The sequence below is a fragment of the Nomascus leucogenys genome, chromosome 14, assembly GCF_006542625.1.
Source record: "Nomascus leucogenys isolate Asia chromosome 14, Asia_NLE_v1, whole genome shotgun sequence".
NCBI lineage: Eukaryota > Metazoa > Chordata > Mammalia > Primates > Hylobatidae > Nomascus > Nomascus leucogenys.
The window spans coordinates 11575279-11590264 of NC_044394.1; the positions used below are offsets into that span (position 1 = coordinate 11575279).

The 14986-nt window shown below is 38.9% G+C and overlaps 1 protein-coding gene across 7 annotated transcripts in view; it reads right to left on the reverse strand.

Annotated features, from left to right (window-relative positions):
- Positions 1–14986, reverse strand: part of CLTC (clathrin heavy chain) — a 77990-nt gene that overhangs the window by 44976 nt on the left and 18028 nt on the right. For 4 of the 7 annotated variants that reach the window (XM_030828384.1, XM_030828381.1, XM_030828383.1 and 1 more), the window contains exons 2-6: positions 6855–7062; positions 5326–5328; positions 3683–3951; positions 2931–3092; positions 7–120 (exon numbers count right to left, since the gene is read on the reverse strand). In XM_030828384.1, coding sequence (XP_030684244.1) covers positions 7–120; positions 2931–3092; positions 3683–3951; positions 5326–5328; positions 6855–7062 — 756 coding nt within the window. The remainder of the gene's footprint in view (positions 1–6; positions 121–2930; positions 3093–3682; positions 3952–5325; positions 5329–6854; positions 7063–14986) is intronic. The other 3 variants (XM_012503303.2, XM_030828382.1, XM_030828380.1) reach the window with 1 other exon arrangement.

Below are 14986 nucleotides of genomic sequence, written 5' to 3' on the forward strand. Positions count from 1 at the left end.
AAATACCTGCATTGCAACAGGAAAATCATTTTGTGCTTCTGGAGGAAAGAAAACATCCACTGCCTTCTTTGGAAAGGGCTGGTTCCCTGTAGGTGGTGTGCCAACTTCAATAATATGTAACTGTTCAAAAGAAAATAAAAATGTATATAAACCTATACATTAGCAGTTGATCACAGAAGCTTTATTTGTAGCCCCCAAATGGAAACAACCAACATGTTCTACAGAAGATCGACGTTAAATGGTTTTGGTTACATCCCTACCATGGAATACTTGATAATAAAAAGGAACAAACTTTCATGAACATTATGGTGAGTGAAAAAAAAGAAGCCAATCTTAAAAGGTCACATACTGTATGATTCCATTTATGTAACATTTCTAAAGTGACAAAATTATAGAGATGGAGAATAAATTAGTGGTTGCCAGGAGCTAGGGATGGTGTGAGAGAGGGGGAGTGGGTGTGACTCTACAGTCATAAGGGAAATCACCGTGGTGATAAAGTAGTTATCTACTCATGACAAAATGACACAGAATTATACAATTGTACCAGTGTCAATGCCCTGGTTTTTCTACTGTACTACAGCTGTGTAAGATGTAGCCATTGGGAGAAACTGGGTAAAGAACACAGGGGACTGTTCCGTACTGTCTTTACAGCTTCCTATAAATCTGTATTATTTTAAGATAAATACATTTTTTAAAGTCAGCTGATACTCAGGAGGCTGAGGCAGGAGAATCGCTTGAACCCGGGAGGCGGAGGTTGCAGGGAGCCGGGATCGCACCACTGCATTCCAGCCTGGGCAACAGAGCAAGACTCCATCTCAAAAAAAAAAAAAAAAAAAAAAAAGTCATCTGAATATCTGAAATAATCATACCTCAAATAATCTACCTGAAATAAATGGTATAGAAGGGTAATACATTACCTACAATGGTACTTTTCTCCTAGCTTTAAATTTTAATTTAGTATTTCCAAATAGAAACCTAAGTTGTTAAATTGTTCTCTACCTATACATATACACTAAAACAGAAGGAATGTATATACCTAATTTGAGTTGTCTCTCTAATCACAAACATCCCATAAACTAAATGAGAACATTTTGGTTTAAAATATCAGACGCTGCACATAAGCCAGGCAAGAGAAAAGTAAATAATCTCAATGAAAAAGTACTATATATTTTCCTTAGTCATGCCAGAAATGAACTCAGACAAAAAAAATTCAGTTTCCAAGACACATACCATATGAATGTTATACAGTCTCATCATCCTTCATTAGGATGACTAGTCATACTGAAAAAATTGATATCTTCCTTCAAGAGCCATGGCAGACAGGATAGCACCATGTATGAAATAACAGGCTCAATAACCTATAAACAGGTTTCCAGATACTGTTCAAAATGACATTGAAACTTTTTTCTAGTATAACTTTTCAATAAATGTCCTGGCCTTATGTTTTAAGGATAATATCTAATTTCTAAAACTATGTGTTTTTTTCTGTTTAAATTTCATCAATTCAGATCTAAATATCAGTGCTTTCTATTCCTTGTCACATTGAGGTGTTGGTAGCCTTATTCCTCAATTCAGGGGCTATCGTGAAATTTTAAGCAGAATTGTATCTCATTACTTACTGTTTCTTCTCTCCTGACAGGCTACAGATGATATTTTAAGCAATCTCTATCTCAATTTTTAAAAACTGCTTACTTACAAAGAGAAAAAGACACATGTCCTAACAAAAGTGAAATTCAAATTTTTTGGTCTGCCTAGAATCTAAACCCTCTTCTTGATGGGACAACAAGAGGGAAAATACTCTTTACAAGTTTTGTTGGTGGTAGAACCAGCCTTCTGTTTTAGGAGCACCAAACACCAAATAATTATTTCCAAACCTCTCAGACATAAGATGTGGGCATCTGATCTTGCCTATAACTAGACTTTGAACAGGGAGCTAGGAACACAAAGTATTAGGATTTCAGAGATTCTACTCTGGTAGTGGAAATAGTAGTCAAATCGAATTTCCAAGCATCCAGAAATGCAATCATGGATCCAGAAGTGTCCTCAGAGTTCTGTGGAATAGCTGTTGGCTGGGACCCTGACCACTGCTCATTTTCCATTATTTCTCCTCATTTCCCAGTCTTGGTTTTACAGCCTCCCCAGCTGTTGTAAACGATCCAATATCCTTCACTAAATAGGCCATTGCTCTAATCAACCAGACCTTGTTTCTATTACCTGCAACTAAGTCTAATATACAAAGTACTACAATTTGTCCAGGCGATTCCAATGTGTAGCCACGGTTGAAAACCTCTAACTTAAGTCAATGTTATTCAACTGTAGTCTACATTACCTCTGTATCAAGCCATATAAGGTATTTAAAATGCAGATTATATTGGGAGACCAAGGCGGGAGGATCACTTGGACCCAGAGGTTTGAGACCAGCCTGGGCAATATAGTGAGACCCTGTCTCTACAAAAATACAAAATTTAGCCACGCATGGTGGCACGTGCCTGTAGTCCCAACTACTCGGGAGGCTGAGACAGAGGGATCACTTGAGCCCAGAAGGTCGAGGCTACAGTGAGCCCATGACTGCACCACTGCACTCCAGCCTGGGCAACAGAGTGACACCCTGTCTCAAAAAGCAACAAATAAACAAAAAAATTATGGGCACCACCTACTAAATCAAACTCTCTAGATGTACAGCATATAAATGTGTACTTTAGCAATCAAAGTAAAGAATATAAACAGCCAACAGAATGAGTTGTGAAAGAACATTATTCATTTTAGACAAGTATCACTAGATGCAAAATTTGAACAAATTAAGTCACCACAAATGTGAATACTAAAATTACTTAGGAAAGGAGAAGGCTATTTTGAAATTACATGACTAATTCATAGCAGAAAGCCAAATACAAGTTCTCATTAAAATAATTATCAAAGCCAAAACTTACCTTCCCTCCAGCTTGGCCCCGAACTGCAAAACAAAATAACGTTGATTCTTCTGCATTTCCTTCCATCTTAAACTGTGCAAAGCTAGCTGCATGTCCTTCAATGGGCTGAGACACTTTCCTATCTACAGAATATAGCTGCATAGCTCCCACCACACGATTTTGCTATAAAGGATCAAAGAGAATAACGTTTGGAGACCCATAAATCAAAAACTCTCAGATTCATCAAGTAATGAAATAATTAGAATGCTCTGTCATCTTTAGCAGGATTTATAATTATTTGTTACTTCATCTCTCACTGTAGATTTGATACTTCTTAACTTAAAATCAGCCCCAAACATTATCCTGTTAAAGCCTAACATAAATGTTTAAAATGTGCCTCATATACGTCTTAAACAAAAAGGTATAGAAGCATTCATTCTGCAGTAAATACTACATAATAAATCCCAAATCATTCTTACAGAAACTCAATTTCTACTCAATCTCCACAGAAGAGCTAAAAACACTTGATAAGAACATTCTGAAATTATATGTCAGTATAGCAAGCGAGCGAGGAAGAAGAAAGGAAGGGAGGGAGGATGGGAGGGAGGAAGGAGAAGAGAAGGGATGGGAGGGAAGAAAAAAAAAGTCTTCCGAAATAAGTGAAATTCAACAGGATTGAGTATAGAAAGACCTAATTTCAAAATCAAACTGCATTCTGGGCACAACCGTGTTCTAAACCTCTTCTTTATAAAAAAAACTAGTTAAAATGTTACCTGTGCAGATATACCAGTCAGAAGTAACCACTTTTGTTTTGCATCTGTACGGTAATTGATAATCTGGCACCCTGCAAGGCTAGAATGGCGATCAAACATTTTCACTGGCTGAGACTCTCCTTCCATACTCCAGTGATAAACTGCATTATCCGTAACAAGAGCAACCGTATTCAAAGAGATCCATTTCCAAAAGGTGACATCATCAGTCATAGTATGAGCCTTCATTTTACTTTTCATTTCAATGTTAAAAATCTGAAGAGTTTTCCCAGCTAAAAACAAAATCAAGAATTATAAATCATTAAAAGAGTAAAGTTTAGAATGAATACCTACCTAGACTAGCTGTCACTTCCAAACAAAAATAGCTCTATTATGAGAGGAGTTGCATCGATACAGCAGCAACCATTAAAGAGGTAACAGCTAAGACTAAGCAAACAATCTACATCTACGTTTTAAGCAAAAACTATATTATCTCTAATAAACACACTTTAAACAGACAGTATGACTTCCATGGAATTCTAAATCCCAACTGAAAATAAGCCTAATGAATGGTTTTTTTTAACAATAATTGAAAACAAAGCTGTCACCTTCATACTTGTAATTATGTTTACTTTACACATAAACGTAGTTGCCTGTACACAAGACAAAGCAACTCTGATAACAAACACATGGGGGAAAGAAAATGTACTTTTTTAAAGGCAGTCATCTCTCATCCAAATAAATCTTGTGGAAACTGCTTTTTAAAAAGAGGATCTGCTTCAATTCTGTCTTGTTGCCACTAGCACATAAGAGAAGTGCCTGCTACATTTAACTGGCTTAAGATAACAAAGGGAAGGTAGAGGTGCTGGAGGAAAGGAGAGGGAGACAAAGGAAGAGGATAGTTTCAGATGCTGTTAATATACTGGAGATAAGAACAAAGTTCAAGCTTCATCCAATTAAGAAAGCAAGCATTTAGTTAAAAAAGGATGAAATTTGCCTTGAGTGTTAAGAGTCCACTGAGTCAGATGCAAAGGCTTGTACTTGTAATTTGAAATCCATCAGTTCAAAATGTGATTTGGTATAAATTAATAGAGGCCAAAGCCTACAACTATCACTAGGCTATCAAGATTTGTCTTTAAAGACTCAGAAAAACACCATTCCTGAGACACAGAGAATCTGGCTCCTGAAGGACCAAAATTTTAAGATTCGGGTGCTGGGGGGGGACAAAGAAGGGGGGCAAAACATACAGCTTTATACTACAACCCTCCTTACCACATGTGCAAAAATTTCTTTCATAAAATGAAGAATGTTATTCCCATCCCACACAATATGTAAACCACAACCAGACTTGAAAAATTGTGAGAGTTACAGTCCTGTTTATAAAAAGAAGCCAAGGGGTTCAAAACTGGCTTCAGAGGGAAGCAGTATTTTGCAATGACTTACTTTCCTTTGCTGCCTTCCTCAACCCCCAGATTATTAGGGGTTGGAGTATATACATAAGTGGGGTGGTTTGGGGAGGGGGACGAGGGATGACAGTTTGACTCCGTAGTGCAGACATACAGGGACAAATCTATGATGCTATTGTACAATGCTCCGAAAATCTTTTCAATTTATTCTTTTTATAGAACAGGACAATAACTAATACAATCTAATTTAAGATAACTCACCATCTGCACACATAAGAAAGCATTAAGAAATGTGATAAGATAACAATAACATTAAAAATAGAAAAGAATTTTGGCAAAATTAAAATGATGGCCTTTTAATAGAGAGGCATGGGAATTGCTAAGGACCTGAATTTAAATTCTTTAAAGAGTCTGAAGGAAGCTTAATACCCTAAATAGAAGTAATAGAAGTAAAACACTTACTGTCACAAAACATCTGGTCCTATGTGAAAGCTGGAACACTTTTCCTCAAGATGAGATGAGCTTCTACCTTAGATATGTGATAGTGACTTATTTGTTTGAATATGCTAGTCCTACCCAACCCTATTTACTCTCCAACTAGTATTATTACTATATACAAAGTTTAAATCATGTAAAGAAAAGTCAAAGTTCAGCCCCTCTAATAACTTAGTCACAAATTTATCAAGAAATTACTGGGAACTTGAACTCTTCTTCCTTCTATCAAAATGAATAACAAAGCAAAAAATAGGCAATCGAATGCCTTTTTAAGAGTCAGTTTGTCACCGAGCCCTCTTAAAAACATCTGTTTTAAAGGGTCAATTAGTCTCATTCTAAAGTTCAAAGGAAAACAGCCTCTGTGATAGTCTAAGAATCTTTGAACTCTGTTCAGACTTAAGCTGCACAGTTCCCTTGTTGGGACAATTAAAAAGTTAGTCTGAATAAACTCAAATACCCTTCACTCAAGAGCTTTAATATCCACCTAAATACAAACACACTTTAAACAATTACTGTAAATTCAAGCCATTTCTAGAACCCAATAATCTAAGTGAAACACAAGCCCAAAGTATAAAAAAAAGCACAGAATCAAAGGCAAGTTTATCATCATAACAAAATTCTGCAATGTTTAGGTGCTAATATTAGTAAAGTAGGTTCTATTCCAGAATATGAATCACTAATTTCTTTCCTCTGTAGAGAGAGATGTTTAGCACAGTCTTATACCAGATACAAAATTTAAATGCATTTATTCTAAAACTTAAAATTATTCTAAGTAGATATATGTTAAGACATTCCAAGTAAAAGTAATTAAAGTGGTTTAAATCAAGTTCAGTATTAGCAGATCTATTTTCTTTAACCAAACTTAATCAATATACTTAAAAAGGTAAACCCTAGTTACTGTACTTGCATAAATACATAGGAAGAGTTGGCTGGGCGTGGTGGCTCACGCCTGTAATCTCAGCACCCTGGGAGACCAACGCAGGCGGATCATGAGGTCAGGAGTTCGAGACCAGCCTGGCCAACATAGCGAAACCCCATCTCTACTAAAAATACAAAAAAACTAGCTGAGTGTGGTGGCAGGCACCTGTAATTCCAGCAACTCGGGAGGCTGAGGCAAGAGAATCTCTTGAACCTGGGAGGCGGAGGTTGCAGTGAGCCAAGATCGTGCCATTGCACTCCAGCCTGGGCAACACGAGTAAAACTCTGTCTCAAAAAACAAAACAAAACAAAAAAAAACAAAACAAAAAACCAAAAACATAGGAAGAGTTTTAAGGAAAACCCACATTCTTTTATACCTTTCAGTGCAATTACTTTGCTAGCTGGATTCATGATGGCGCTGTCTGCTGAAATTGGTCTTCGAATTGGATTACTTGGGTCATTCATATCAATGATTACCACCTGGGCCTGCTCTCCTACTTTTTCTCTAATGCAGATGAATTTGTCAGACTCCATAGTCAGGGTACTGAAGCCAATGTTTGCCGGGTTGATACCCAGGTTCTGGAGCTATAAAAAATAATAATAAACCATGTTACCAAGTGGATTCCAAAGACTTGCCATTCATATATATGCTCATCAACACAAATCCTCACTTAACATCAATGCTTCAAGGTCACAATAACATCTACATTATGTTAATTAGAGAGACTATTAATAGCCAAGTATTGGACCTTCTCTTCTTTGAACAAACATGGCATTCAACTGTTTCAAATAAGAGGTAGAACAAATACTGATGAAGTTAAAGGAAAGAGCAACATCTGCAAGGTAGCATGTATGGTTCAAGGGATTTGAGGTAACTGAGTTTCTTGATTTATTTTAAGACCTTGGAACTATTGGACCAGTCCTCTCTTACCCCCCCTTAACATGTAGCAGTTATTTGTTCACGCTTCAAGAAGCTGAAAAATTAAGTTACAAGCATAAAAAGATTTCAAATGTCACAGAGTTCTTGATCTAAATAAAGGAACTTGAATAGCAAGAGCAAACAAGTTCTAATTCTGTGCAAAAACTGCCAAAACAAAGATATGTAAGAGGGATCTTGTCAAAGGCTACATAGCTAAAGCAATGTGTTCAAAGGAGGCAGGCGAGAGAATTCTCAACAGAAAGAGGGTGTGGTAAAGCACAGAGATGTAAAAGTGTGGTTGGCTAAGGGAACTACAAGTACTTTTGTAACACTATAGGTTTGAGGGAGTACACAATTAAGGTTAGAGAGATGAGCAAGGGCCAGACTGACAAGCTAAACATACCTCAGTAAGAATCCTGAGTTTACTCTACAGGCAAAGGGAGCTACTTAAGGATTTTAACAAGGAAAACAATGGAATTAGATTTGCTTTGTGTACTCAGAAAATACTAAAGTATCTGCTAAACAAATATAGTGGATCTAAAGATGGTAGGTCTTTGCAAACCAATTAAGTATGTAAGAACAAAAGTCACTTGTTACTAGGAGGAAATCTCTACCACAGTGGGTTATTAATACTCTGGGTGACTATGGTGTAACAGATTAAGTCCTACTAAAAGAAGCTACATGGAGGCTTTATTTTATTAGCCTTGGCCAGACTAGTTTTATCCCCCTTTCCTCCAAGGGTAATATAATAAATTCGCATGGTACAAAATACACACACACACACACACACACACACCCCAGAAAAGAAAAAGCATGGAAAAAAAAAATCAAGTCTTTCTGTTACCCTTGTCCTCTAGCAATACAGTTTTCCTCCACAGACACCACCACTGTCACTATTATCTTTTTTTTTTCTTTTTTTGAGACGGAGTTTTCGCTCTTGTCACCCAGGCTGGAGTGCAATGGCGCGATCTCGGCTCACTGCAACCTCCGCCTCCTGGGTTCAAGCGATTCTCCTGCCTCAGCCTCCCGAGTAACTGGGATTACAGGCATGCGCCTCCACGCCCGGCTAATTTTTTTTGTATTTTTAGTAGAGATGGGGTTTCTCCATGTTGGTCAGGCTGGTCTTGAACTCCTGACTTCAGGTGATCCACCCGCCTCAGCCTCCCAAAGTGCTAGAATTACAGGCGTGAGCCACCGCGTCCGGCCCACTGTCACTATTATCTTATGGACTAAACCAGCCAAGTTAACTGTATTTTATTTAAATTCTCTTCTCAAACTCTTCTGCTAATAGTGCTTAAACATAACCAGGCCAGGCTCTGAATAAGATATAACATAAGACTACAAGGCTACATTTTACTTTCCCTTCACTATTCTATCTCAATTACTACTGGTATTGAGTTATAAATGTTATAACTCAGTTATAAAGTGTAGTTACAGTAACTCAGTCACTGAATATAGGGGCAAGAAGTCAAACAACTCCTAACCATTAATACAAACATCGTAATAAAGTAGAAGATTAACCTGCTTTACAAGCTCAAGTATATGCTGTAATGCAAGGCAAATACACTAGCTTTAAAGTATGTAACTTATAATGTATTTAGTTGTAGTAAAGCCTTATAAACCATTAATTTTAACTTCTTCCTGACTTTAACTTTTCTTTTGAGACAGGATCTCACATCTATTTTTCTGAGTAGAGGGTCCTTAGACTCCTTAAGTTTAATTGATAATTAGCCTTTCCGATAATTGGAGAAAACATTCCAGTGGGCTCATAAAGTTCATAGAGCAATATACCTAAAAGCAGTAAGTTATCCTGTAAGAATCCTAAGCTACCCTGTAAGAATTGTTTCTAAGTCTCTACCAAGCCTTCACCTAAGGCACTGAGTTTCACCTGTCACAGCTTAAGTCCCACAGTGTTTGAGGAAGTCGGAATAAAAATAGTGTTAGTCAAAGAGTGAAATTAAATTCAAAACCACAAAAGGAAGCAAACCACAGACACTACTAACTGAACCCCAAGTGATTCTAACAGATTCCTTCCTACTCAACTTCAGAGGCAGGTGGAAGATGACTTTAAGAAAACACTACCAGAAAACAATGAGGAGGAAAAAGGAAAGTCAAAAACCTGTGTTTCCAATTCCTTGTTAGATCCCCAGAAAAAAAGCAGTCAGAAAAACACGCTGCATCAGTTAGCAATGACCTTCAGCCTCAGGGTGTTTTACTTGTAGAAAAAAACAAAGATTTGGCCTAGCACCTTGGTTCACACCTATAATCCCAGCACTTTGGGAGGCTGAGATGAGAGGATCACTTGAGCCCAGGAGTTTGATACCAGCCTGGGCAACATAATGAGACCCCATCTCTGCAAAAACTTTAAAAAATAAGTAAATAAAAGATCTGGCTTTAAAGGGACAGAATTGCCTGCAACCCTAATCTATGTAATCCTTACATTACTTTCTCATTAAACATATATGCATAGCAAAAGAGCTATGCATATATATCTTTGATCTCCTGTATTGGTACTAATCAAAATAGTCCATGTGGAATAGATATACTGTATTTTAAAAATGCAAAATTAAACAGGAGGCAAGTGACAAACTCTTTTTTTTTTTTTTTTTTTGAGATGGAGTCTTGCTCTGTCGCCAGCCAGGCTGAAGTATAGTGGCTTGATCTCAACTCACTGCAACCTCTGCCTCCCAGGTTCAAGTGATTCTCCTGCCTCAGCCTCCTGAGTAGCTGGGACTACAGGAGTGCGCCAACACGCCCGGCTAATTTTTTGTATTTTAGTAGAAATGGAGTTTCACCATGTTGGCCAGGATGGTCTCAATCTCCTGACCTCATGGTCCACCTGCCTCAGCCTCAGTCTAGACAAGTCAGTCAGCCTCAGTCTAAACAAGAACAGAAAAGTAGCCTGTAATCTGTAATTCCTTCTTTTCCTCTCTCCCTCAACCTCTACTAGTGAATGTAGTGTTATTCTACTTTGAATGCAGTTATTAGAACAACAGTGATATGGGTTACTTCCCTAGGATTTATGTTCCAGTTTGAGTTAAAACATCAGCAAACATGAACATAATTCTGAAGTTGCAAGTTTTTTTTTTTTTTGAAACTGAGTCTCGCTCTGTCACCAGGCTGGAATGCAGTGGCATGATCTCGGCTCACTGCAACCTCTACCTCCCCGGTTCAAGCAATTCTCCTGCCTCAGCCTCCCAAGTAGCTGGGGCTACAGGCGCACACCACCACGTCCAGCTAATTTTTGTATTTTTAGTACAGATGGGGTTTGACCGCGTTGGCCAGAATGGTCTCCATCTCTTGACCTCATGTTCCGCCCGCCTTGGCCTCCCAAAGTGCTAAGATTACAGGCATGAGCCACCATGCCCAGCCGTGTCAAATTCTTAATAATGGCACATGTTTAAACATATTAAAAAGCACACTTAAGTGGTGGTCATTTACACAACTGAACAGGACCCTGCTCCTTCCTAAATAGCCTTCCTACTTGTTAGGAAAAAAAGACAGGAACTTCGGCTGGGCGTGGTGGCTCATGCCTGTAATCCCAGCACTTTGGGAGGCCAAGAAGGGTAGATCACGAGGTTAGGAGATCGAGACCATCCTGGCTAACACAATGAAACCCCGTTTCTACTAAAAATACAAAATATTAGCCGGGCCTATGGTGGCACACGCCTGTAGTCCCAGCTACTCCGGAGGCTGAGGCAGGAGAATCACTTGAACCCGGGAGGCAGAGGTTGCAGTGAGCCAAGATCGCCCTACTGCACTCCAGCCTGAGTGACAGAGCAAGACTTTGGCAAAAAAAAAAAAAAAAAAAAAAAAAAAAAAAGACAGGAACTTCAAGTGACCTATTCTTATTGGCTAACAGAAGGTTAAATTTGCTTCCACCTCTTCAAATAAGGTAGGTAAGATTGTTGTCCTTACTGATGTTCCTTTCGAGTGAGAATGTCTAGAACACTCAGCAATTCTTCCCATATTTTCCTGTTATATACTCAAAGAGAAATATGCTAAAGCACACAATAATAGGACAAGTCACTCTTATTAACTGCAAGTCTGGTTTAGGTATACCCTTATAGTAGGAGCATGTAACAGGGTTGCCAAACTATATAACTATGTCTAGTAATATCAATATAGATTAAAACTTTTAAAATGCAACATATTTTTAAACAGGTTTTATTTTCAAAACAGCACATAGTAACCATAAAGTATTCTCAGTCAGTTATAAAGGTGTGATGGCATATAAGCTATACCACAGAAACTGAATTGTATTTTTATTCTTTATTTATTGAGACAGGGTCTTGTCCTGTTGCCCAGGCTGGAGTGCAGTGGTACCACTGCAGCCTCGACCTCCCAGGCTCAAGTGATCTTCCTACCTCAGCCTCCTCAGTACCTGAGACTACAGGCGCCACCACGCCTGGGTAATTTTTTTTTTTTTTAAGAGACAGGTTCTAACTGTGTTACCCAGGCTGATCTCGAACTCCTGGGCTCAAGTAATCCTCCCACCTCGACCTCCCAGTGTTGGGATTACAGGTATGAACCGCTGTACCCAGCCAGAAACTGAATTATAGACGATGGAACTAAGCACAGATAAAGTCAAAGGACATATACAACATTCTCTATAAACTTGCAGGTATTTTCAGAGGACATATCTGAAATACATGTATATATCTGGATACATGTAGTATCCAAACTACAGCTACATTTTATTATCCTCTCAATCTGCAAAATGCCATTAGTGTTGAAGCTGGAGATATCCTGTTTTAACATATGCTTGGAAATTCCTATGATAAAGTTTTTTTTAAACTTAAAATAATTTTTATTTTGCTGTTATAAGAATATGGAGTCAATAAACTAGGGTCCAAAAAAAGGGGCTTGTTTTTTTGAATAGTTATCATGTGCATACAGTAAAGCACTAAAATCTTACAAAAGGTTATACTATGAAAAGTCACCCACCCCATCTTTCCAGTAATACACTTCTCTCCTAAGCAATTAGAGATACTTTTGCATCTTAGAGTTATCCTGTAGCATATGAAAGTATGTATTTCCTCAGCCCTTTTCCAACAGAATGGCACAAGACACAAAAGTATACAAATAAATCGCTTCCTTGTTTTTACAGAAAAGCACCCAAACTTTGTAACTCATTTGGTTTCCAGATTCGATTTTGGTCTGCAAGTGGCACTACTTTAGGACTTGACACCTAAACCTGGATCTAAAAAGGCAATTAAACAAATGTATTCCCTATTTATTCTTTAAAACTCTGAAGTACCGTGGAGTTACATGTTATAAATGATTTTAAAATGCTTCCTTTCCCTGGCATCTCCTTCCTTCTCCATTCCAACTTCCATTAACAGGGGGAGGTGGGGAGTAAAAGGTAGGATTCTGTTTTTATAATGAGAAAATAGTACTTCAGCTTCCCCATAATCTAGAGCAGGGGTCCCGAACCACAGGCCGCGGACCAATATCCCGTTAGCAACTGGGCCACAAAGAAGATGAGCAGCCAATGAGCAGACATCACCACCTGAGCTCTACCTCCTGTCATTTCAGCTGCAGCATTAGATTCTCATAGGCATGCGAACCCTATTGTGAACTGTGCAAGCGATCTAGGTTGCTCACTCCTTATGAGAATCTAACTAATGCCTCGTGATCTGAGGTGAAACAATTTCATCTGAGACCATCCCACCCCCACCCCCAACCGGTGGAAAAACTATCTTCCACAAAACTGGTCCCTGCCGCCAAAAAGGTGGACCACTGATCTAGAGAACACAGGCTGTGTTTATGTTTTCTCATATGAAACATTTGAGATGACAGTATCTATCTCAGAGGTGTGAAGATTTAATGTGAATGCAAAGAACAATGCCTGACATCTAACAGCTCAACAGATATTGCCTTTTGTTTTTTTAAGAGACAGGGTCTTGCTCTGTCACCCAAGCTGGAGTGCAAGAGATAGGGTCTCGCTCTGTCACCCAAGCTGGAGTGCAGTGATATGATCATAGCTCACTGTATCCTTAAACTCCTGGGATCAAGCAATCCAGAGCTCACTGATATTAACTATTAATACATACAATGTATCAGTACTTTAAGCCAGCTCAAGGTTAGCTTTTTTGCATTTGCATTTTATTATCTGCTTAATTCAGCTGTCCATAGGTTGGCTGAAACTCTGGGTGTGAATGTCTTTTAACTACTGATAATAGATAAGCATTCCAAATAGATGGTACCACCCATACGCCACCATGCCCAGCTAATTTTTTTTTTTTGTATAGATAGGTAGCACTTTGTTTCCCAGTCTGGTCTCCAACTCCTGGGCTTAAGGGATCCTCCCGCCTCAGCCTCCCAAAGTGCTGGAATTACAGGCATGAGTCACTGTGCCTGGCTAAAAAAAAATTTTTTTTTTTTTTTTTTTTTTTTTTTTTTTTTTTTTTTTTTAAAGAAACTTCAGGCTGGGCGCGGTGGCTCACGCCTGTAATCCCAGCACTTTGGGAGGCCGAGGCGGGCGGATCATGAGGTCAGGAGATCGAGACCATCCTGGCTAACACGGTGAAACCCCATCTCTACTAAAAATACAAAAAATTAGCCGGGTGCGGTGGCGGGCGCCTGTAGTCCCAGCTACTCGGGAGGCTGAGGCAGGAGAATGGCGTGAACCCGGGAGGTGGAACTTGCAGTGAGCTGAGATTGCACCACTGCACTCCAGCCTGGGCGACAGAGCAAGACTCCGTCTCAAAAAAAAAGAAAAGAAACTTCAGAGACATAACTGAAAGCAGCATGAGCTTTCTTGGATTCTGATTTAAACCAAACAACATTTAGGGACAATAAGGAAAATATGAATATGGACTGGTTTTCTGATATTGTTCTTAAATATCAGGGAGCTATAAATAATATTATGATTATAAGAAAATGTCCTGGCCAGGTATGGTGGCTCATTCCTGTAATCCCAGCACTTTGGGAGGCTGAGGTGGGTGGATTACCTGAGACCAAGAATTCAAGACCAGCCTGGCCAACATGGTAAAACCTCGTCTCTACTAAAAATACAAAAAAAAAAAAAAAATTAGCTGGGCATGGTGGTGGGCACCTGTAATCCCAGCTACTCGGGAGACTGAGGCAGGATAATCGCTTGAACCCAGGAGGCAGAGGCTGCAGTGAGCCAAGATCATGCCATTGCACTCCAGCCTGGGCAACAAGAGTGAAACTCCATCTCAAAAAGAAAAAAAAAGAAAAAAAATGTCCTTATTTTCTAAAGATGCAAGCTGAAGTATTTACAGATAAAATACGATAGCCTGACTTTATTTAAAATGTTTAAGCAAAAGAAACAAACACAAGCAAATACAAGACTGGGTATGGTGGGTTCACATCTGTAATCCCAGTACTTTGGAGGTTGAGGTGGGAGGATGGCTTGAGGCCAGGAGTTCGGTTCGAGACCAGCCTGGGCAACAAGGGAAGCAGAGGTTGCAGTGAGCTGAGATCGCACCACTGCACTCCAGCCTGGGCGACAGAGCAAGGCTCTGTCTCCAAAAAAATAAAAAATAAAAATAAAAAACACATCAGCAATGAGACTCAGAAATCCACGTTGAATGCTCATCAGTTTTTAATGGTTTAAACTTT